General features: G+C 38.8%; 1 protein-coding gene across 1 annotated transcript in view; it reads right to left on the bottom strand.

The window, feature by feature from the left end:
• The window catches only part of LOC111321407 (uncharacterized), a 38633-nt gene that overhangs the window by 13937 nt on the left and 1354 nt on the right, over nt 1-23342 (bottom strand). Inside the window, exons 3-20 of the mRNA XM_088734589.1 lie at nt 21224-22619; nt 20618-20820; nt 19574-19678; nt 14491-14574; nt 13306-13320; nt 12971-13038; nt 12368-12607; nt 11628-11769; nt 10190-10518; nt 9086-9227; nt 8564-8704; nt 7589-7779; nt 6378-6519; nt 4135-4487; nt 3817-3958; nt 2520-2660; nt 611-804; nt 34-175 (exon numbers count right to left, since the gene is read on the bottom strand). Coding sequence (XP_088590715.1) covers nt 34-175; nt 611-804; nt 2520-2660; nt 3817-3958; nt 4135-4487; nt 6378-6519; nt 7589-7779; nt 8564-8704; nt 9086-9227; nt 10190-10518; nt 11628-11769; nt 12368-12607; nt 12971-13038; nt 13306-13320; nt 14491-14536 — 2428 coding nt within the window. The 5' untranslated portion in view covers nt 14537-14574; nt 19574-19678; nt 20618-20820; nt 21224-22619. The remainder of the gene's footprint in view (nt 1-33; nt 176-610; nt 805-2519; nt 2661-3816; nt 3959-4134; nt 4488-6377; nt 6520-7588; nt 7780-8563; nt 8705-9085; nt 9228-10189; nt 10519-11627; nt 11770-12367; nt 12608-12970; nt 13039-13305; nt 13321-14490; nt 14575-19573; nt 19679-20617; nt 20821-21223; nt 22620-23342) is intronic.

Here is a 23342-nt window from a genome sequence, read left to right on the forward strand (position 1 = left end):
TTTACCAAAAATTACAAATTCTGCGCCACATACCTTCAGTGCATCCAAAAAGTTCGACTCTAAGCGACGGATATCCTGAATAAGTTTTCACATTGATTTTAATAAATCGAGCGATGATGGGTGGGTTGAGAATGCGTCCAACTGCAGTCTTGTAGTCTTTATTGCCTATAAGAACCTTTTAAAAAAAGAGTTTCAAAATTTAGGGATAAGGAACCAATCATTGTTTTTCTCCTAGAGGGGATGGGGGGGTCGGAGGAATATTTTTATGGGGGGGGGGGAATCATGGTTTTAGTGGGGGACGGAAGGGAGATCAGCTATCGCCAACAGAGTATAAAGAAGAGGATTATGGAAACTTGACAGACAATCAACTGCCAATAAGGTAGGGAGCCTTATGGGGGGATCAGGTAAATTGTATCGTGACACAACAAAAATCCTCCGGGGCTCAAATGAGTAAGCTTATCATTTCAATGAAATAGCAAAGTGTAGGCTCGGAGCTAGTTACATTATAAAAATTATATTGAAATTAGGTCAGATGAAACAACTAGGATTTAAGCTCGCATTTCACTCATCCAGTTAGCGCCAAATAGTTTAACAGTGAGTTGAAACAAACCTCGCCATCGTTGTACTGCGTAAGCTCTCCTCCATCTTCTGTAGCGTAGTCCAGACTGTAGGACTTTGACCACCATCCTGTGTCAGCTCGGCCTTGCGTGGCAATTCTGGTCACCTTGGTAACCTTTCCCAAATCAATCATCAGCCACTGATTGGCGTCAGCATATTGGGAAATCCACCCACCTGGGTAACTCCCTTAAGATACAAATCACTGTACGTTAACACAAACACACCCTGCCTTTTTTGCTTCACCGTCAATTCTACACAATACGCAGCCAGTGCTCGAAATTGAAAAAAAACCCAGGTTTTCCCTATTTCAAAAGCCGGGCAACTAAAGCCGTGAATTTGGTTGCCCTGATGAATCCTTGGTTGCCCGGTAGAAAAACCCACACATTTAAGTGCACTACTCAAAAAACATCCATTTTTGTCTTCTTAGTGCATTTAATTACATGTTAACTTTGCCTTTACTTTCTACAGCACAAAATCAGCGAGGCTTGAACTGAACTGGCACTTTACTCTTAGCTTATTAAGGATAGTGATACTAATATGTAATGTTTTACTTTTTTTGAGTTTTCAGACATCTTGACTCAAGTGCCGAATTTGAATACTAATGAAAATTTAAAAAAATTAAGATTAAAGAACACTCAACTACCTTATTCACTTGGCATAGTTTTTATTTACAAGCCGTGTAGAGCTTGATCATGAGATGTAATCACATGGCGGTCAAGCTTGAACTCATCCCATAGTTCTTAGTGTGCGGCAATGGTTTTCGCGGAAGTCTGGGTTTAAGTTGTGGCATATTCAAAATGGCGTCTTTGATCTTGATCGCCTCCAGACAAGAAACTTTGTGTTTGTCTCTTACATTTTCGTACCTGGCAATGTTTTATAAAATTTACAGATATCCAAAACACAGAAAAAAGCTTAGCTGAGGCAAATTATTATTAAATTCCCACTACCGGACATCGACAAAAAAAACCGTCACGTAGGTCAGGTGCTGTTTATGGTTAATTTATTTTCTATTTTTGGCTGGGTTGTCCGTTGTTTTTTCCCCGGACAACCGGCCTCTTAATTTTACAAAACATTGGTTACCCGGTAAACTTCTTGGTGGTCTCGAACGACCGCTAATTTCGAGCAAAATTTCTGTAAAATTTACAGATATCCAAAACACAGGAAAAAGCTTAGCTGAGGGAAATTATTATTAAATTCACACTACCGGACATCGACAAAAAAAACCGTCACGTAGGTCAGGTGCTGTTTATGGTTAACTTATTTTCTATTTTTGGCTGGGTTGTCCGTTGTTTTTTCCCCGGACAACCGGCCTCTTAATTTTACTAAAAATTGGTTGCCCGGTAAACTTCTTGGTCGTCTCGGACGACCGCTAATTTCGAGCACTGCGCAGCTCTCTTGCGAGAACCGTTTCTGAGTTGTTGGCACCTCATAGGTAAAGGTAAGTCCTAGCTCGAGCCTATTGGCAACTTCGTTCGCAGGGCCTTTTCCATTAGTTGGGGGCTAGTTGGGGGTGGGGCGGGAACGGAATTGGCCTATTGGCCCACTTGCCCGAAGTTTATCTTAGTTTACATGTCGCAGGAAACGTCTAGGAGTATTACCATTCCCTCTTGAATGGGATGCCAGTCCAACACATGGTTACCCTCTGGCATTTTATCAGGCTTCCCTGACAATTCGCCGGTACCCACCCCCTCCTGGGTGGAGAGATGCACTGTGAGAGTAAAGTGTCTTGCCCAGGAACACAACACAATCACCCGGCCAGGTCTGGAACCCAGACCTCTCGACTGGGATCCAAAGCATTGACCATTAGGCCACTGCGTCTCCCTGTTCCATCTATAGAGGCCTATGTCTATAATTGTCATAAATACTAAGAAACAACTGTCAATTTGAAATCTGTCCAATACCATCTTTCTGCAGGTTAAGTCTTGCTCTCTCAGGCCCCCAATATTGGTTATAACGCGAGGATGCTGTAAAGGCTGAATCTGGTATGTGGCCACTTTCTATTCCCAGAGCAGAAGCACAAACTATAACAGGTGGCTTGAATCCTATTTCAACATAAAATTGTCAATTAAAAGCTGCCTTTTTTTCGCGATTCAATGTATATGTGCGAGACCAGTTCGAGGTACACAAAACAATGCATCTTCACGAAACAAAAAATACAGCAAGATTTGGAGCTACAATCAAAATATTTATTTTGGTTAGAATAGACAGAATAACTTAAAGGCCCTATTCACCCTCATAGGTTTATATATATTTCGATTCTTTGTGTTATCAAAATTAATCTCCAAAACAATTTTGCGATTGATTAAATATTTCCCGAGATATGCCGCCTCAAAATTACTCTCTTGGCCACGCCCTTTTGACTTGGCCGGGAGAGAATTACTGGGCCGAGTGACGTCACAGCAAGAACGAATTTTAACTTCTTGTATAAGAACATGAGTCTATTGCCGTAAAATGATGTGAAGATGCCGACTCGTTGCGTGGTCGCTGGTTGCTCAAATACACCAGATTCGTCTAAAGGCATGTTCAAGTGAATGTAGGCACATCGATCGAAAGACATTCTTGCTGTGACGTCATGAGGGACTTTTAGTTACCAATATTAACTTAGTCCGGCCAAATCAAAAGGGCGTGGCCAAAGGACGAACTTTGAGGCGGCATATCTCGGGAAATATTTAATCAATCAAAAAAAATGTTTTTGGAGATCAATCCTGATAACGCAAAGAATCGAAATATATAAAAACCTCTGAGGGTGAATAGGGACTTTAAGAAGAATGAGGATGATTAACCTTTTCACTGAACTCCCATAAGTGACTAAGACAGATTTTCTCCTTATAACATCAACATAATATTTAGCAGACCAGTAAAGAAGAATAAAGAAAAATATCAACAATTTGGGGATTATTAGTTCATACCATGCTAAATTCTCCAAACTAACATCGTAAGAATTGTATGGCAGAGTAAGGAGAATTACTAATGAGATCTTGGGACTGAATGGGTTAAGAATCGAAAAGATTAATACGGACGGCAAATGACCAAGTTAAAAAAATTTTTGATACTTTTCCAAGAGATACAAACTTAAATGTAGTTTCTACAAGGCAAATACTGGTAAATTTGCACACAACACACTGAAAAGCGCCGATGGAAAACTCATAACGCAGTCAACGAATCTTCAGTTAAAAAAATTTAAAATAAACATTTTACCTTCTTTGCAGCCGTAAAATTCTGCTCTCAGGGAGATATGGGACTGCCATGATTCTGGGTGAATGCGGATGAACCGCGTTATAATCGGTTTATAAAGTGAGTTCCTTACTGGTGTGAACTGGTCAGAATTTCCAACAAAAACCTGTATAAAACATTTAAATTGCAAGAGTGATTTGTTTCGTATAATTTCTTTTATTAACTCAGTTAATTAGTAGATTGGGACTTTCGAATGCGAATCTGTACGAAAAAGAATTCTGAGCGACAGAATTAACAATGCCTAGAAAACCAAGGTAGAAATCTATACTGTTAGGTTCTTACCTGCTTTAGGTCATTTTCATTTAGGACTGTTTGCCAAAAGACAACATCATAGCTGAATGAAAGGCTGAAAGTTTTTACCCACTGGGCAGCATCCTGCCTTCCTTGGGTGGCTACGGCTGATATTTGCGTCCAGCCTCCAAAATCGACCTGGAAATACTGCTCAGCATTGTTTGCGCCCGCGGCCCAGCTACCGTATTTGCCACTGCCAGAACTGAGGAAATGAAGTCTGCCAATGTGCGGAGCAAAGCTAACGGCATTAGCTGCACTTGACGCTGTAATAGCAGAGTCTGGTATTTTACCATTTTGCATTCCAAGGGCATCCATGCACTTTGGTGGTGTTGGTACTGGGAACCCTGTACATAGGAGTAGATTATTAACAATTATTCGCCGAAGGCGAGGTGACTATCGTGGAATAATCTCCGAGACGAAGTCTCGGCGAATAATTGTTTTAGTGTAATTTCAGAGCTGAACAACAGAGAAATTTAACATTCAGGAGCCCATTACCCGGAGCTTCCATCTTCCCTACTGACCCTCTGAGCCAACCCTGTCCCGTATCTTTCTATTTTTAGAAGCACCTTCCACGGCGGTTTCGCTGGTATATTTATAATAGCCAATCATAAGAGAGCTGTCGTCTCTATTGTGTTACGTCTCTCTTGTGTCACTTGCAGGCCGCACGAAATTATTTCAATAATGGCGGAAAGCGCGGAAAGATTAAACAACCCCCGCAAATATCTCAGTTCTAAAAATAAAAAGATACGGGACAGGGTTGACTCAAGGGTACAACTGAGATGGAAGCTCCGGGTAATGGGCTCCTGTAACATTTTAGTAACATTTATTAACATTTTATTTTAACATTTTATATAAACCGCGTGGAGCGGTTTATAGAGCTTCATATAAGGAACCGCTCGACCAATCAGATTGCTGGAAACTCTTTGCTCAGCTCTGAAATTATACTAAATGATAATCTTAATTACACACGCATTTTGCAATTGAGTGGTTCTCACTTATGAACAATTGGAGATAGAAGCATACACCTCATCATCATTAACAACACTTTGCTTATATATTATAGAAAACAAATATTGGTACATACCATGTTGCCGTGCGTGTGTTCAGTAGATCACAGAAAACATCAAAATGCGGTAAGAACATAAATAGCATTGTTCTTGCCACATTTTAACGTATTCTGCACGTGAACAGACGTACGGCAATGACGAAGCCGATTGTAAAAGATATGCAGGAAATTCTTTGATCAAGTTTAAGAGCGAAAAAAGCTGGGAATCATTTCAATGAAGCAGCTTCTTTCGAGTCATTCTATTGTCTTAAAAAATTGAAAAATAATTGCATGCCCCTTAGCAATTGCTCAAAACACTTTCCAGTATTTCCCGCAAAGGTCAGTTGCCCTTTGCAAAGGTCAACAAAGGAGTTATCTCACATCCGACCGAAAACAGTTGTTCCAATAACTTTCAAGGATGCTTTGCATGAATTACGAATTGAAAAAAGAGAATAAAATTTGGTAAAAACAAGGACAAAAAAAATGACCGAAGGAGACCATATTGGAACAATTGCGGCATCAGCTGCAAAATACACGCGGGATTTTTTAAATTCCCGATTATCATTCAGGCAACACTTTTAAGCCATCGGCAAAACAGAAGATAAGACAATTCCTCTCTATGGGGGTTGCTACAAGTAGAATTCCCTGGATACAAATAGTCACGCTGGGGTGGATGGTGGGGCGACTGCTGCTCTTAAAAAACAAAAGTTGTTGCCGTTCGATACTACTGTTTCTTTTCTATTTTGCTAAAAACTGGAAAAGGATATGTTCTATTAGAGGCTCACTATATGATGCAATGTTAATAACAGCATGTGTTTAAAATCCTGTAAAGATGAAACAATTTTTAGTGTAATAGATTTTAAATCCTGTACCTACAAAATAGCACAAGTGACTGGTCATTATTTATCGCGCAGGGAGGGGGGGGGGGAGCTGGAGGATTTTGGTTGTGTCACAAAACAATTTACCAGATCCCCCCACACGGTTCTGTAAGACTTTTATGTTCTACGTATTCCTCCTCATTGGCAGTCAATTATCTATAATTCCCCTTTTCTATTCTGTTGGCCACGACTGAATCCCCTACGTTCCCAATGAACCATGTGATCATATCCAAAATCGTCCTTCCCCCCCTCCCCCCAGGTGATACAGGTGATAAAATAATGACTAGTCCCTACCATGGCATCTTACTTACCAGTGGTGCATCCATATAATTCAACTCTTAATGACGGATATCCGTGATATGATTTGACGTTGATTTTAACGAAACGGGCAATGATTGGTGGATCAAGAATATGGCCTACTGCATTAGTATGGTCAGCATTTCCTTGAAGCTCCTATAACAGTACAGAGAATTTGTCTGAGAACATTAAGACAAGAAAATAATGCACACGTCTCTAGAATTCACAATCATGAGACAATCCCTTAATTCTAGGCCTATGTCATTTAACAAAGCATCTCGTCAGATTATCAGCGATACTAAACCCTAAGAACGACCAGCATCTAATTTGTCCTCAAAGTACCACCTCTGAATCAAACATTAAGGTCATGAGAAAAAAAGGAAGCTATCTACAACTTAAAGAGCTCTTGATTGTCAAACAAATAAGAACTTCAGGGAAGGCATCTGTTGATGAAGTAATTCCCGGCTAAGCTTTAACAGTGTTTTGTTTCTCGGTTTTCTACACGCTATTAGAGTTCTATGTGTTGAGAATGGTAACTATTTCAAAAATTGGGATATGCTGATTACCTTTATCTTTCAAATAAGGAGAGTAACCACCTCACGACGATCTACGTTACAGAAATAATTTCCGAGAGCTACAAATGACACTCTTGATTAAACTGTAAATAAATCCAAGAATGGTCTTATCGTGCGTCAAGTCTACCCGAACGAGTCCTATTTTAACCTTTTATTGGGACGTTAGGGGCAAAGAAGCTTAGCAAACTTGCTCAGAGGAAGGCACCAAGAGTCTTAGATCATAAATCTTTCTTCTTTTATGTACCTTTCTTTGCTGCTACAACGTCTACACTACTGTTTTCTTTATGATTAACTCTAACCCTAACTTAAACTCCAGCCTAAACTAATTTCGACTGCAACTCCAACTAAAACAAATTACTATAAGCTTATATCATCGTTCATATGTTTTTTTAAACCTAGAAGGCGACACCACACCAGTGCTCCATGCGAGATAGTAACATACACATATGACCGTTTGATAAACAATTCCAAGCACTAAAGGCTTAAATTAGTGATGGATAAATGCCTTATGCAAATCAAGCACACAAAATAATGATAATTAAAGAAACATTACATTCGAGAACGGATCAATAATCAGATCGGTTTTTATCAACGTGAAAGGACGTCCTCATCACGCGTTATTTGTTGCATAATCAGTTTAATGAAAATACCTGGCTATTTTGGTAAGGTTTTAATACTCCTCCATCTTCACTGTATTCCAAGCTGTAGGACTTTGACCACCATCCAGCGTCAGTTCGGCCTTGTGTTGCCAGTCTGGTTATCTTGGTAACCTTTCCCAAATCAATCATCATCCACTGATTAGCGTTCGCATATTGGGAAATCCACCCACCTGGGTAACTCCCTAAGGATACAAATAAATTTACGTTAACATTGCAGAGAGATAGCACTCTGTAAGAACTGATTAGTATCAGCATATTGGGAAATCCATCCTTGTTTGCAGCCTCGTGATGAACACAACGCTTGGTCAATAACGCCTCTATATTATACAAAAACTGAATTCAATAATTGTTTTATTATACATTTTTAAACAATCTTCACAAGAAGACACTTCTCCCTGAGTTTGCAAAAGTTTGATAACACTACACGGACGAGGGGCTTGGAAACTAGGCAGACTTTGAACTCGACATGATGATCTAATATCTGCTGCAGATTTTTGGTTATCATGTCAGCTTCACACGCTAATGTATACTGACTCTATGCTCTCGACCAATCAGAGTTTTCATAGTAAGTGAAATATATAAAATGAGGATCAGGATCATGATGCCGATGAGAATTTATATGACAAGCTGAATGATACGCGTATTTTGATTGGTTCTTGCTTGTGATCTAGGGAAGGACAAACGTACGTAGAGATGACATCACCGTGAACAATATTTGGCTTTGTTACCATATGAAACAAATAGATTCCATGCTTCCGTGGGTTTGCCCAGTAATAGATCAAAAGTAGATCAAAGAAGACGTAGAAATGTGCGAAAAACACCAGTGAGACACCAGGCTGGGCCTCGTGGGCCAGGTTTTTGTCCACACTGCATTTTGACGTCATCTGTGATCTATTACTGAACAGACACACAGCAACATGGAATGATGATGATGATGATGATAACATAATTAAATCTGTCCAATACCCTCTTTCTGCTGGTTAAGTCGTCCTCTCTCTGGTCCCCAATATTGGTTATAACGTGATGAAGCCATAATGGACGAGTCTGGTATCTTGCCGTTTTCCATTCCGAGAGCATCTGCGCATTCAATCTTGGGGATATCAAACCCTGTTGGTATAAAGGAATTTGATAGAAGATTCATAATTATAAGTTTTTCAATATATATTAATGTTTTTCGCACTACCTTAGTATAACCCAGCTTACCTTTTCCCTAACCTAACCTAACAACACTCTCGACAGATAACAAGTTGGAGTTGCTGTTGGGGGAGGTGTAAGTGTGATGGGTGCGTAGTTGCTGATCACTAAATTTCGTACACAGAATGGCAGCTAGTAATTTCTAAAAACGCAATATTTTCATCTGAAAAGTGACTCACAACTAAGCCCATACGTGACAAAAACTTATTAAGTACTTTTATTCTTCTTCATAACAAAAGGCGATTCTAGGATAGAAAGATTAGATATATAGGAAGTATCGTATTCGAAACTTACCAGATCTACATCCATAAAAGCCAGCCCTTAGGCCAATAAGACCATTCCACGCTAATGGGATAATGCGGATATATCTTGTGACAACTGGATTTTTGAGATCGTGGCATACTTGTAGATAATTGTCTGTGTTGCCTACAAATTCCTTGAAACAAAATAAATGGCAAGAAGCTAATATTTGTCTCTGTTTATCGGTCAAAGCTGGAGAGCTTGGCGTTCGCAGAAGGATACTAGTAAGAATCTATCACAAGGAGCTAATGAGAATTGAAAACTCCTGGACGTCGATATTGTGGTAAAAAACAAATCGACAGTGGTTTAGCTTGGTCTGTACTCTTATCAACAACGATATTCTTCATCGCATTTTCACCGCAGTGTGGTGACGAATAGTGTTGTCAAGAAGAGACATAAGAGTGCAGACCGCGATGAACAACTCTGTCGATTTGTTAACTTGGTTTGGCACCTGGTGGGTTAAAAGGGAGAAGAAATGGTGAGAGTGAAATGGAGCAGTTTTCAGTCGAGTGTCCAATGTAATTCTAGATCATTGCCTTGGTTTTGCTCTGTTGTGCTCGAGCAAACTCTCGTCACACTCTCAACCTATAAAATTCAGTGTGAACTCATCGCAGTTGCAAACTCACATTTTAACTCCCTCAAGGCATTTAGATGTTTTTTTTACTTTGAATTCTCATTGCCTTTTGTGATACTTTCCTTTCACCTGATCAGCCGTTTTTATTACTCAGGTTTTGATTCCACCAAAACCGCTCTGAAGCAAGGCCGATGTAATGCCAGATTACTTCCGACATTCGATTGAGGAGTGCTCGAAACATACTTAGCAAAGGAGATTAGTCATAAACTTTTCAACAACTTTAGTACTGCTTATAAGGCTACGAGTTTCCTAAACAAGTGAATTTTTATTTTATTGATGTTTTATTCATCGTCACTGAATGAACAAATGGAATGTTTCTATGAGTCATTTGCTTCAACGTAACTGGAATGCTGTTGAACATCCGCACAGGAAAGTCCAAAAAAACTGACCAAAGCCCGTCTCAAAAATTACCAGAACTTCCTCGTAACCACTGCATCGAATTAAATTTGCAAAAGCAACCATACCTTTGAGAGACTATCTTCCAGATAATCCCTAAAAAACACGCCATCGTAGCTATAAGCCAGTTTGTACTTGGTTACCCAGTGGCCTGCGTTCGCTCTACCTTGGGTGCAGAATCTGGTCACCTTGGTCCAGTCTCCAAAATTTACTTGAAACCATTGCTGGAGATTACTGGAAGCAGCCAACCAACCATACGGTTGTTGGTATAGCCGACCATTACTGGGTTTATAGTTTGAGTTATAAAAGCTGGAAGCGGTTATGGACGAGTCAGGGATTTTGTTATCTTCCATACCTAAACCTCCAAAACACGCTGGAAGTTTTGGAATGTCAAAACCTTAAACAACAAGATAAACAACAAGAAGATCTATCTGAGTAAATGACTCTTAATGGTTCGCGAGGTCTTATATTTTCGTTTGTGCCCCTCTGACCAGCCCTTTATTTAATTTGTAGAGTCTCTGAGTAATAGCCGAAATTCGAAGTATACCGCTCAATGGCAAGGAATATAAAACGGTTTCTCGCTTTCCCTTTCGTTTGTAACAGGCTTGTGACCGGTCCGAAAATTGACAAAATGACTGAATAATGTTTCCCGTCGCATCCGGCATGATTTTCCAAGGTTATGTGCCGTTGATATACCTATTTTTCCCTCTCCCTTTCCAATCCTTTGGCGAGATTCCCCACTTGAAAAATACACAGGTTACGAGGAGCGGGTTGGCTAGTTATGTCTGGTGAGTAAGGAGTTCAAAGTGACCCTTCAATTAGAAGATGATTTTTAAGTGCAATATAATTGTAGATTATATCATTCTTGTAAAGCCCTCATTCGCACATGTCAGGCTTCTTTGACAAGTGCTCTTGCCGTGGTAACCTTGTTGGAGTAGAATTTCTCTGCCTTTGTTTGCCATCTACTAGAGGAGTGTTATTGCCGTAAGGTAATCCGCTTAAACAAATTTCGTTCTCCTCAAGCGTCCATGCTCAACAGAGGGAATTTTGAGGGAAATCAGCCAATGTAAAGGCAGCTTCAATTGCCCACACACAATAACTTATTCTAATAAAGAGATATGATGATATTGATAATAATAATAATAATAATATCGATAATAAAGATAGTAAAGATAGTTATTATTAACGATGATGATAATTGTATCATAAAATAATAATCCTAATGATAACAATAACCGTAGTAATAGAAATAAAACAAGTGTTTAATCTAGTGCAGTTTCTACACATCTGGTGCAGTTTCTACATACGTTTCACAGTATCAAAAAATGCAGATATGGAAAAGAATGATATAAAACGTAATCGTCATCTTCGATGCCAATCCGGCCATATGATTGGCTAATTTTTACCACTTGGTACATAACCCTCCTCTCTGATTGGCTGTGTATCATAGTGTCCCTGGAACGGAGTTTTTCATTAAAAAACTAGAGGAGTTTGACTCAGGCCTACCTGACTCGCAGCCATACATTTCAACCCTCAATGCCGTGTAACCGTGGTAACCAGTCGGGTGGATGCGAATATAACGAGCGATGATCGGTTCATCCAAAACGTTCATCTTCACAGATTGGTAATCGCTGTTCCCATAATATTCCTGAGATGAACATCCATCGTCATTATAAGAAAACAGTGTAATTTAAATAGCAATTGGGATTATATTCGAGTTCAGGTTAATAAAAAGAATGATCTATTGTCATTTTAAATACCTTAATGCATGGATGGATCATTTTGGTAAGTTGAAGTACTAACTCGTACAATACCTTTTTGCAATACGCCGGCCTACCGTTTACTCTGATCTGGACTTATCGTCCACAAAAGAGGAACCTTAAAAAAATAACTCTTCAGAACTAATAAATTTGAACGCCAGATTTGCGTTTTAGTAAGGACGAAAAATGTTTGGAAAAGCGAGCTTTCTTCAGGCGTTAACGTCACTGCTCTTTGTAATTTGAGAGCAGATCAGACCCAAATTGTGCGCATGTCCAAAAATGCAGTCAAGCGTATCTGCTGTCGGTGGTCTTTCTGGTGTAGATATTTTGGACATTTTATCCGTTTCTTGGTGTGGACGGAACGTTTGTGTTACGCATTTTTGAGTGACGCATTTTTGAGTGACTTTCGAAAATACCGGCACAGGGTAGAACATGCCTCGAAGTGCATTTAAGGCGAAATTCGTTGAACACACGTTGTCAACTTACCCGAGGGACAGTATAAGGCTTGTGTTCTTGAAACTGAAAAAAACCACCGTCCAGGCTGGAGGACAATACATACTTTGTGACATACTGATTCGCATTATAGCGACCTTGGGTGGCGATTTTCGTTACTTTGACCACTTTACCGAAATCCACCTGGAGCCACTGGCCCTTGTTGTTAGATCCCGCAAGATATGATGTCTGCTGATTGAGTCTTCCCCTGTAAGGCTCCCAATTTGCGCCATACTGTAAATTTTAATTCATAAAAAAAAAGATGATCATATCACTCCTGTAAGGTAGATTGACTGTAAGATATGAAGACGCACTTGATACTGCAAGTTTTGCCCAGGACCAGCCATTATCAATCGCCGGGGGAGGAAGATGTTGGGATCATTTGGTTTTCAGGGGGAATTGAGGGGGGGGGGGCAGTCGTTGCCAAAATAGTATTAAAAAAAGATTTTTTGAGATACAGCGATGTAGCTACTTTTGACATTGCATTTTTTGGGGAAATATTGAGAGGTCCATAGGAAGTATTTGAAAGGGATATTGCTCGAAGAACTACCGTTTGCTGCAAAGTGAAAAGGACGTAGACAATGTATTTATACATACCTGAGTTGCGGCCGTTATTGCTGAGTTTGGAATCTTTCCACTTTGTATTCCTAACGGTGCGTCACAATCTAGATATGAAAATATCAAACGGGAAGATAAGGACTAAAAAAAATTGAGAGAAGACGAATACCATCCGCAAATAGTACATAAACAATAGCTATAAGAGACACACCTGCACAACGAGGGCGCAGAAGAAAGACCGTTGTAACATTGTATTTATACACATGATTGCAAGAGATTGGAATCTCTTGATGATAGCTATCAAGATATCCATTTTTTTAAGGGGAATACTTTACTTTCATTTTAAAATATGCTTCGAGAAATTTTGTACTTACCTCCTGCCACAAATCCTAGAAAATGGAGAGAAAAAATACCGTTATCATGAAACAAAAAGAGCATAAATTTTGAATAAAAATAAGGATCATTAAACAACTATCATTTCTCCTACTTTAATCGATCTCGCTGTTAATTTGTTTTTATTAGTTATTCCGCAGTGTTTGTTGGGAATCATTTGCTGGTGTACAGTTGCATGCGATGCCTATACTCTTGGGTTGTTATTACTCGATCATTTCTAAATCTGTCAACTCCAAGCTAAGACCAAAGACAATATCTTACAATTACTTACCGCAGTGGAGGTGAGTATTAGTGTTTAGTATATATTAAAACAGTGGATAGCCATGAAGGCGCGCTCTGATTGGTTACTCAAACTACGAATATCCTTTGCTATTCACCTCCTAGCAACTCGAGCGGGAATTTGCGCCCGTAAATATTGTAATCGTTGCAGGAATAAATGAATTTAAATCATTTGTTTGTAATATGTTATCAAGGCTAAAGGAAAATTTCTGCCAATTTGCCAAAAAATAGCCGGAAATTAAGCCTCTGCCTAAACTCGGCGAAGTCCTTCGCGCGAGTCCAAAATCATAAACGAAAGAAAAATTAATGTTATTGCACCGCGCCAGTGAGGAGCGAGGAAAGCAGGGACCATACTTAACTTTCTTGCGCCTCGCTCCCAGGGTTCTACACGGCGCGCTAAGAACAATCTATTTTCACTGATTCTTTTTTTAACTCGCGCGACGGACTTCGCCGAGAAGTAGAGAATGCTCATAGTCTAGCCCTTTTCCTTCTCATATGAATGATATTATTCTTAGCTCCTTTTGGTGTTACACACGAGGCGTTTGGGAGAGTATGTACCTTTTAATTAGCCTTTTTCAAAACATTTGACTGAGAGTTGAATACATATATCAAGAACGTTGAAAAAACTTGTTCAGTTTGTTTTTTAAATCCTTTAGTGTTGTGGTGCTTCGGAGGACAAGTTAAATACTCGGAACACCTGAAGAAGGTTATCGTAAAGAAACCAGCAGGCGTGGCAAACTTCGGAAAAATGACGCGGACGTTAGCCTTATACCTGAGCCGTGGTGTGGCTCTCCCCTAACGAAGAGTACGCTCAATAAAAAGGCGGCGGTAAAGTGAAAATTACTCATAAAATTGAGCTGAAGCAAACGTGGACGTGTCATGCTTACCAACTGAAAGAAACAACTGCAACGGCAGAATCCACGCGGCACTCATCTTGAATTTCTCCAGGACTCAGCCGTACGTATAGCGCCCTGTAGAAGACGATAAATTCTTCGAACAAAAACCTTCTCAGCTGGCTTACTTATAGTACCTAGTAATGAACCACAATTATCGATTCCCAAGAATTGTTCACAGAAGTTTTGTTTAGGCGAACGGATCAAATTGGCTCGATTGTTCATACCAACAATTGGTTCTTATCTAACATGTTTCATTTGTTTAAGCATGCTTCGAATTGGTGGGAGGGGTTTTTTTTCACACGCCAAAACAAAACATCTCTCTCACCTTTTTTTCCATCTCCCTCTACAGAAATACCTACAATTATCCCATGCATTTTACTTTCAATTATTCATCAATGTCCTCAATAACTAAGGACGGCCAAAGACTTCGTAATTAGACTCCTTTCATAAGTTTACCCAATACCGCTGTTTTCAAAATTACCACAAATTAGAAAGCGCGCAAATAATTAAGGTAATTCAACGTGTGATCAATGTCTCACGTAAGTAAAGAATTTTCAGGCAAAAAACTGTTTGACAGGCTTGCTTTTCAGACTCCGAGAGAAAAGTCAGCTGATACTTACATTCCTCAAACAATTTTATCGCGTGCTAAAAAAGATGCAGGTGCTTGTAGAGAGCACAGGGAAGGGTCCATCCCCGATGGTAGAAGCGTGTTTTTTTTTTAGAATTGTTTGATAAATCATTAAAATTCATGTTTTTTTTTAACTTATTTTAGCCAGTTATATGACAGTTGAATGAAAATACAGCCCAAAACTGGCTTTACCGCAATAATGTGCCCTACGAATCGTCATACTTAGGCGGAAGGCGGTGGAAGTGTTTTTTTTTTCCTTTTTTCTGTTATAATAGTATGATGTAATCATTGAAATTTTCATTTTCAATCTCATTTTAGACATGGCCTGCTATGGGAGAGTTGAATAAAATACAGCCAAAGACTGCCTTTACCGCGAAAGAGTGCGGAATGCTTAAAACATAGGGTTTGAAATAGCGTTCAACTGTGACACTTTTTAATCATGGCGTATTGTTATTTAGTGCTAATCTGCAAGTAATTATGATGTTCTTTTCGTTTTTTCGTTCTTGTGCAAATGAGCACTACAACTAAGATCGTTTTTTTTTTCTGGTTGTTTGAAGCCTTCACATGCAGAGGTCCAGTAGGAAATATAACACATAATACATTTAAACCCATAAAAAATACTAGAAGAGATTTTATTTAGCTTTATTACACAGCATCCGTGGGCAAAATGATATATCCTAATTTGGATATATCAACAAAGTTGAAATGGTAAATTGGCCACCGTAACGATTACAAAAGCTGACGTTTCGAGCGTTAGCCCTTCGTCGGAGCGAATAGAGGAATTGTGGGTTGTGTGTGGTTTTAAAGGCAGAAAATGGAGCTACGTTATTGGTGAGAACATGGCAACGAGAAAAACATGAATAAATTAGTGGAATGAAAAGCGTTCGTTGATCCCTGTGGGATTTAGACTGCCGGTTTAAAAGATGAGCTTTTGTTCAAGATTTGTTCTGATTGGTTACCCAAAATAGGTACATCATTGCCCGCTCGTGATTGCCGCTTTGATCCCACGCAAGAAAAAGCATTGCGTAGACCTAACCTAGAAAATTTGAGATTTTGGACAACGTCGGCATCAAAGTTGCAAACGCGACGGAGACAGTCAAAAAAAGAGGTAAAAAAAGAAAACATAAATGAGTTTCGTTAATTTATTGAGCTAAAAAAGATATGGAAATACAAAATTCAAAGACAAGGTGATATGCATGACGGTAAGGAGTGTTTTGATTCATATGAAAGTAAAATCTCTTTGTTTAAGCAAAAAGCCACTTGGGATGTTAAGAGAACACGAGGAGAGCTCACATAAACGACGATGGCAGTAGACTGTAGAAAATACCCCTCACAGAATTTTTCGCAATGTCCAGGCATGACTTCGTGTAATTAATTGTAGTGCTCATTAGCACAAACACGGAAAAACGAAAATAAACTCATAATCATTTACAAATTAATAACACTGAGTAACAATGCGCCATGATTAAGAAGTGTCACAATCGAACGCTTTTTCAAGCACATGTTTTAAGTATTTTACACTCTTTTTCGCGGTAGCTGTATTTTCATTTGACTGTCTTAAAACAGGCCATATTTAAAAGAAAAAACTTTAAAAAAGTAAAACGGGAATTTCAGTGATTACATCATACAATTCTGAAAAAAAAAAAGCGCTTCTAGTCGACCATGAACCCTTCCCGATGCCCTCTGCAAGCACGTACATCTTTTTATTGCGCGATATAGTCACGGTAGTAAGAGAAAAGTGAGTACGTACCAGCTGATTTTTCTCTCCTAGTTTATGTCTGAAAAGCATGCCTGTCCTTGTAAATTTAATGAACAACTATTTCTGATATTCTTGGATTGAATTCGAATGACTGCAGGAAACTGTTGTCTAGAAAGGAGCGATTAATTTCTGGCGCAGGTTATCTGTATCTTCTAGCATATTAAAGTGCTACTGAAACGAAATTTTCGTATCTGAAATTTTTGCTCTAACCTGTAGTTTTGAATATGGTGATTGTCATGAGATAATTTGCTTTGGCCAAAATGAGGCGAAAGATATCTGTTTTAACCGTTCAAATCAAAAATTTTACACAAAACCATGTCCGGGCTCTGGTACCGAGCGAAATGAATTGATGACGTCACTGGTTGTGTTCACTCCGATAGCATGGTTTATTTCACTCGCTGTTTTTTTGTATTCGTGGGCGAAGGAGATGGCAGATATTGAAGTTTTGTCAAGTGAATCTTCTTCTGAACGAAGCGAAGTTGTCTCCAGTAGCGAAGAGGAAGATGGTGCCGTAAAATGGGGTTGACAGACCTACACGACTCCCAAGCGTGTGTTTAGAGTAGCCTATTCAGAGTTTAGCCCTCACGAGTATGTCTTTGACCGACCGCCCTCTTTTGTAAGATACGAGCGGCGGATTTTTGTATAGTTCGCTCAGTAGTGGTTGTGTTTCTAATAAATGCCAGTTTTTCATGAGAATTTGCTTTTTCAGATACAATGAAATATATGAAGTTCATATATTTTGAACTGCGGTATTAGATACATATGATACACGATCCTCGCAGTAGATAGCGCTATTTAAGCAATAGCGAAAATCAGACCTGAAAAAAACTTTCACGGGTTTATTACGAATCAACTCAACGGCCTGCTCCCAGTTGGCTTGTTAGCTCAATTGGTAGAGCGCTGCACTAGTATCGCAGAGGCCAGTGGTTCGAGTCCCGTACAGGCCTGATCTTTTTCAGGTCTGATTTTCGCTATTGCTTAAATAGTGCTATCTACTGCGAGGATCGTGTATCATATGTAATTTGCTTTTTGTGTGGCACTGATTACGCACATCAGAGATTGCGTCTTTTTCCAATCGTTCGCCTTTGTAGATGTACAGCTATTTTTTTTTTACTGTCTCGATCGTTAAGTTGCCTTGATTGCTTTCAGCTTGCGCCACGCGCGCTGATTCGATCGTACTACAGTTCTTAGTGTTTAGTGTTCCAGCCGTTTTGGCTCGTTTTCTTTTCTTTATTTCGGTATTAAAACGACCGATTTCACGTTCATAGAAGCACATGATTGCCTTTACTGTTTCTTGCTCCGCGTTGTTAAGGATTTGCTTTATCTCATTTTTTAAATCCTCGTCTGCTCTTATTTTGGCCCTCGCCCTATATTGTAGGGATTCTGGACATGTTCTGCTGGGCATTTTGTACAGAGGGATTTGTTCGTTATCCTCAGACTTGCCGAGTAGATCATCTTCAGTGGCGGTGTCGTGTGAGGCTTCCATGTTTTCTTCATTCTCTGAATGGCATTGCTTTGGTCCGGGGCGTTTAGTAGCCAATCTGCCGTCATAATGTCTTTCGACATTTTCTGTAGATGGTCAGGCAAGACCGCGGTTTCGATCCTAATCTTGTGGATCTCGTCAGTTGCCGATTAACTAAATAGACTGGTAGAGATTCGTTGTCGGTATCAGTCGGGAATTTTGCTCCCTATTCAGGCGAACCTCTCGCAGATAGCCAAGATGCCGATATGGCCGCCGATGAAGAAGACGAGGATGGCATTTTGCCCAAAATCCTCTTTTTCGGCTTCCCAACATGCAAGCCACACTCTATGCTTTTACCCTTCTTTCACAGAAGTACACAACCAGTGACGTCACAGGGCTGCTTTGGCCGCGCCAAGATGGCCGCCAATTTTGATCTCAGCCAGTCAACTTCGAATTGTTAAAAATGTACTTTCCGCTATGCGTTGGCCCATAAAAAGTACACAGCGTTTGCAAATAACGTTCAAACTCTGTTATGTTGCAAAAATCTCAGATATGAAAATTACGTTTCAGTAGCACTTTAAGAAGAGCGAAATAGGCCTTTTATAAATGAATTATAATATTTTACTTAAGGAATTATTTTTTATGGATGGCTGAAAAACCAAAAAAAATGTATTCAAATAAGCGTATACATACAAAGCGTATATTGATTAACGAAATAAGAGAACATGTTTAACACCATGGATTAACAACCATCTGTATTCAAATAAGCGTATTTATTAAAAACTAGATCATTGGATAATGCAATTCAAGAATTTTTATTGGCTTAGCCATTATGGTATATCAGCCAATATACCATAATATACAAATATGGTAAGCGGACATATCAGCTTAAAATTAAACGGGAGCTAAAAATTTAATAAAATTTAATAATTTAATTTAACGTTTTTAATAAAACAATTATTCCACTCGCGCTTGTTGGATATGAGATGATTATAGCCAACTCGGCGCTACGCGCCTCGTTGGCTATCTATCATCTCATATCCAACGCGCGCTCGTGGAATAATTGTTAAGTATACAAAGCGTATATTAATTAACGAAATAAGAGAACATATTTAACACCGTGGATTAACAACCATCTCCTTATTTTTTTAGCGTGTTTTTTTCTTTTTACAAAATAGCGACAAAAATTCCCTCGTAGAAAATATCCAAGAGTTTATAGAGATACCGGAGAAGTGCCCTGTCATCAAGTTTTGATGCCGTTTTTTTCTGGTTGTCTGAAGCTTTCATACACAACTGCAACACGTAGTCCATCCGTTTTATGGAAGGGGTCCTGTAGGTAAAATAACACATAACACATTTCAACCCATAAAAAAGACGAGATTTTATTATATAGCTGGCAGCACCCGCAGGCAAGATGAAACGAAATCCTACGTTCTGACTGGTTACCCAAGATCGGCACATTATTACCTGCTCGGGATTGACCGCTTTGACCCCACACAAGAAAAAACATTGTGTTCACCGCACCTAAAAAGTTCGAAACTTTGGGAAATGTCGGCATTGGAGACAGAAGACAGTAAAAAAAAAAAAGAGGCAGAAAAGAAAACATAAATGAGGTTGGCAAAATTTAGGTTAAAATACTCAAAAAAACGACCACACATTTGATACAATAGAGTCAAAGCGCACCCGAAGAAGTTTTGTTCATCTTTTATTTGTTGTCCACGTCTCAAAGGCGGCCTTCTTTGCTTAAGTTCACTATTATTGGTGTTGTCATTTACATCAAAAGTACTGAGATACTATTGGTATCAAGTAAAACAGAAAACCTAAATCATAAAATTAAAAAACATTTGGGGAAAAAAATAGAAGAAAGCAACGTGATTATGTAATATTGATATAGCTGGTTCTGTTTCTCTGAATTGAGAAAAAACTGTAAACATTTCTGGTAATGTAGTAGTGTAATTAAAAACAGCCCACATTTATTACATACACAAACAAACACGCAAATTATTACTCAGCAGAAATTGCAAAACAGGATGTTTATCTCCATGTCGTTTGCATAATAAATATACATGAAATTATGTTAAAGGGTCATATAAATCAGCGAAACGAAAAATCCCGGCTCCACGTGATCTCTGGGAAGTAAGGCACGCGGAAAAGGAGCACCGCAGAAACAGCTTTTTGCTCGGCACTGCTGAGTAGTTTTGTAGGCGTCAAATTTAAAACCTAATAATTGCATGGTAACTGATTGTTAAAGCTTGAACATATTACTAACCAGCTTATCACTTGTTCATCACAGCGACAAACGTAACGCACAAAGGTATCTTTTCGAGATATTTTTTCGCCGATTTGCAGCGACTCTCACGACGGATTACAAAAAGAGAGAGGGTCTGGACTTCCTAGTCCGAGGTACTTCACGCAATAAATAACATTTTTGCGTCGTGTTTCCATTCCTTGTAAGGCAGTTCTTATGATCGGCTGGGGTAACAAAATACAGTACATCATTAAAAAACTCAAGTTATTTAGATAAGTCCTATGTAAGTAAATCGTAATTGTTAATCCGACTGAATTTTTTTCAAATAATACAAAGCGATAAAAGGAACAAACAGTGAAATGAACACAGGCATGCTTCGGTATCCTGAATCGATGTAAAGAGTAAATTCCTCACTTGCAGATAAAATAGAAAAAAAAATCTTCCTTTACTCAAACACCGAGAAAAACTTTATAGTCTTATCAGGCAAGAGACTTAAGCGAAGTAATGATTGAAATCCCGATTTCAATCCCCCTTGGATCTCACACAAACAGAATATATGTAAGGGAACTGCCTATGGAGACGTTTCTACTCTTGCTTGTATGGTTGAAAGTGGATTATAATCATTACCTTGACGTCCTTAATTTGACTTCATTTCGCCTCAACTTATTTTATTTCTTGCTGAACCACAAGGCGGTTGTATGGGGAAGTATACATTCTAACAAGCAGCCCTGCAATCTTGGGGCTACCCACGATATAAGTTCTTCGCCGTTCTTATCCATCTCATAATAACACACTTGTTCCCTAGCTGTACAAAGGTACTCGAAAAGTAAGAAGTTATAAGAAGTTATTTTGCTAAGCAAAAACTGAAGAGTCAAAACGAAGGATTACCTCAAGAAAAGGAAGACCACTATTCAGCACCTTGACGAGCCAGAAACAGTCTCATTTGCAGTGATCAATAGACCACATTGTATCTTCTCGTGACCCCTTGAAATGATTTCGCTGCTTGTCATTAAAAAAAATCATTAAATAACTCTATTAAAGGCGAGATGTTGGGAGGCTTCTCCAGGAAAATGCCTAATGTGTACTGGCTTGACCTCAGTAAATTTGTTTTCTTTTGTAACGGTTTTTATGAAACCCATGTCCTAGATGCCTTTGAAAGAAAAAAAAAATCATACCGTTTTCTAAAACATTGCTATATTTAACAAAACTTGCCCTCTGTTAAAGTATACTATTCTCAAAACACAATTTCAGTGAACTCATGCGAACCACAATTCATTTCATTTTCATTTCAATTTTTGGTTCTTTTACTCAGAAAGTGTAGAACCTTGTTCTATATTCATGATGGTAATCATGGATCTATTACCAACAGAATGTTGCATAGTTAATAGACCCCTTTTGCTTAATTGAATGTAAGGTATGTTTTGTTTACCCTCACAGTTCTCAAGGGATTCCCAGCAGTTTACCTTTTGTAAATCATACACAAGTAATTCAGTCAAATAACAGGAAATTAAAAATAAAACAGCAGTTCTCTAAATCAGTGTCATCAAATGACCTGAAATGGGTAAAAAAATCATACGAACTAAAGAGGTCTACTGTGCTGTTCCCAAATAAGGAGTTTTATTCAAATGCTGCCCTAAAATAGGTGCAGCACTCGACTAAACACGCCACTTTAATTCCCAAGTCATGATATGAACATCATGATTCAGTCATTTAAGAAAACTATCATCTCACCATGTCATCTGGCAGTTCTTCATCTGGAGAAGACATATGACATAGGAGACATTATGGGTAGCAGTTTATTCAGACAGAGTTTAGCCCCATCCCATACCATCACTTTAACTGACCAGGAGCTTTCCTCTAAATTCCTCCTTTGTGAGACATAGGGTCCACTGCTCACTGGTTACCAATCAGCTTTTTGTCTGGTTTTCCTGTCAGCTACCATTGTCACCTGTTGATTAGGTATTCATGCAGTATGCTTGTGCATCACCACTCAGCCAGATGAACAGAAAATTGGCCATTTTTTCTTTTTAAAAAAAGGGAAATCAAGTAAATGTTATGTCTAATAAAAAAAAGGATAGATCTAGTTGAGTGAGTATATCTGTTTGAGATATTTATAGAGTCTTTCCTTCACAAATTTGGATTATTTTTATCAATCAAACCAAGTGTATCTGAGCTTGTGGAAAGAGACTGAGTAAAAGCAGTCAAATAAAGAATTAAAGAGGAGGTGGTGGATTCCAGACCTCTATATTTCTGATAACAAGGGTAAAACACTCTCTATAAAACACAAAAACAATGACACTTGGAATTTGATCTTTATCAATCATACCTAATTTGGAAAATTATCGCTCCTAATTAAGGAACTTCTTAAGTCGGTGACTGTAATGTATTAGGCCGCTAAGTATGCTGGGGTAGGAGAAAACCATGTGCTTTTGATAAGGCGGCCATGTTACGTTTGCAATGAAACTAGTTGAGTTAAATCTGTTTGTTTGGATACTTTAGTTCTCTTGGGATCATTACAGGGACCATTTCCTTTATTCTCATGATCGAAATGACTCAGCGGTATAACATGTACTGTAAGGAGAAATTACATGTTGTGCAAAGGAAGGCAATATTTCTCTCAACCAGATATGTTCACCATACAACTCAGGAAAAAAAATATCACTAAAACATTTAGTGATAAAAACGAACAATAAAAAATATGAACGACGTTTCGACCGCTCCACAGTCATTTTCAAGTTAGAGTTCA

Source organism: Stylophora pistillata, chromosome 10 (genome assembly GCF_964205215.1).
Source record: "Stylophora pistillata chromosome 10, jaStyPist1.2, whole genome shotgun sequence".
Taxonomy (NCBI): domain Eukaryota; kingdom Metazoa; phylum Cnidaria; class Anthozoa; order Scleractinia; family Pocilloporidae; genus Stylophora; species Stylophora pistillata.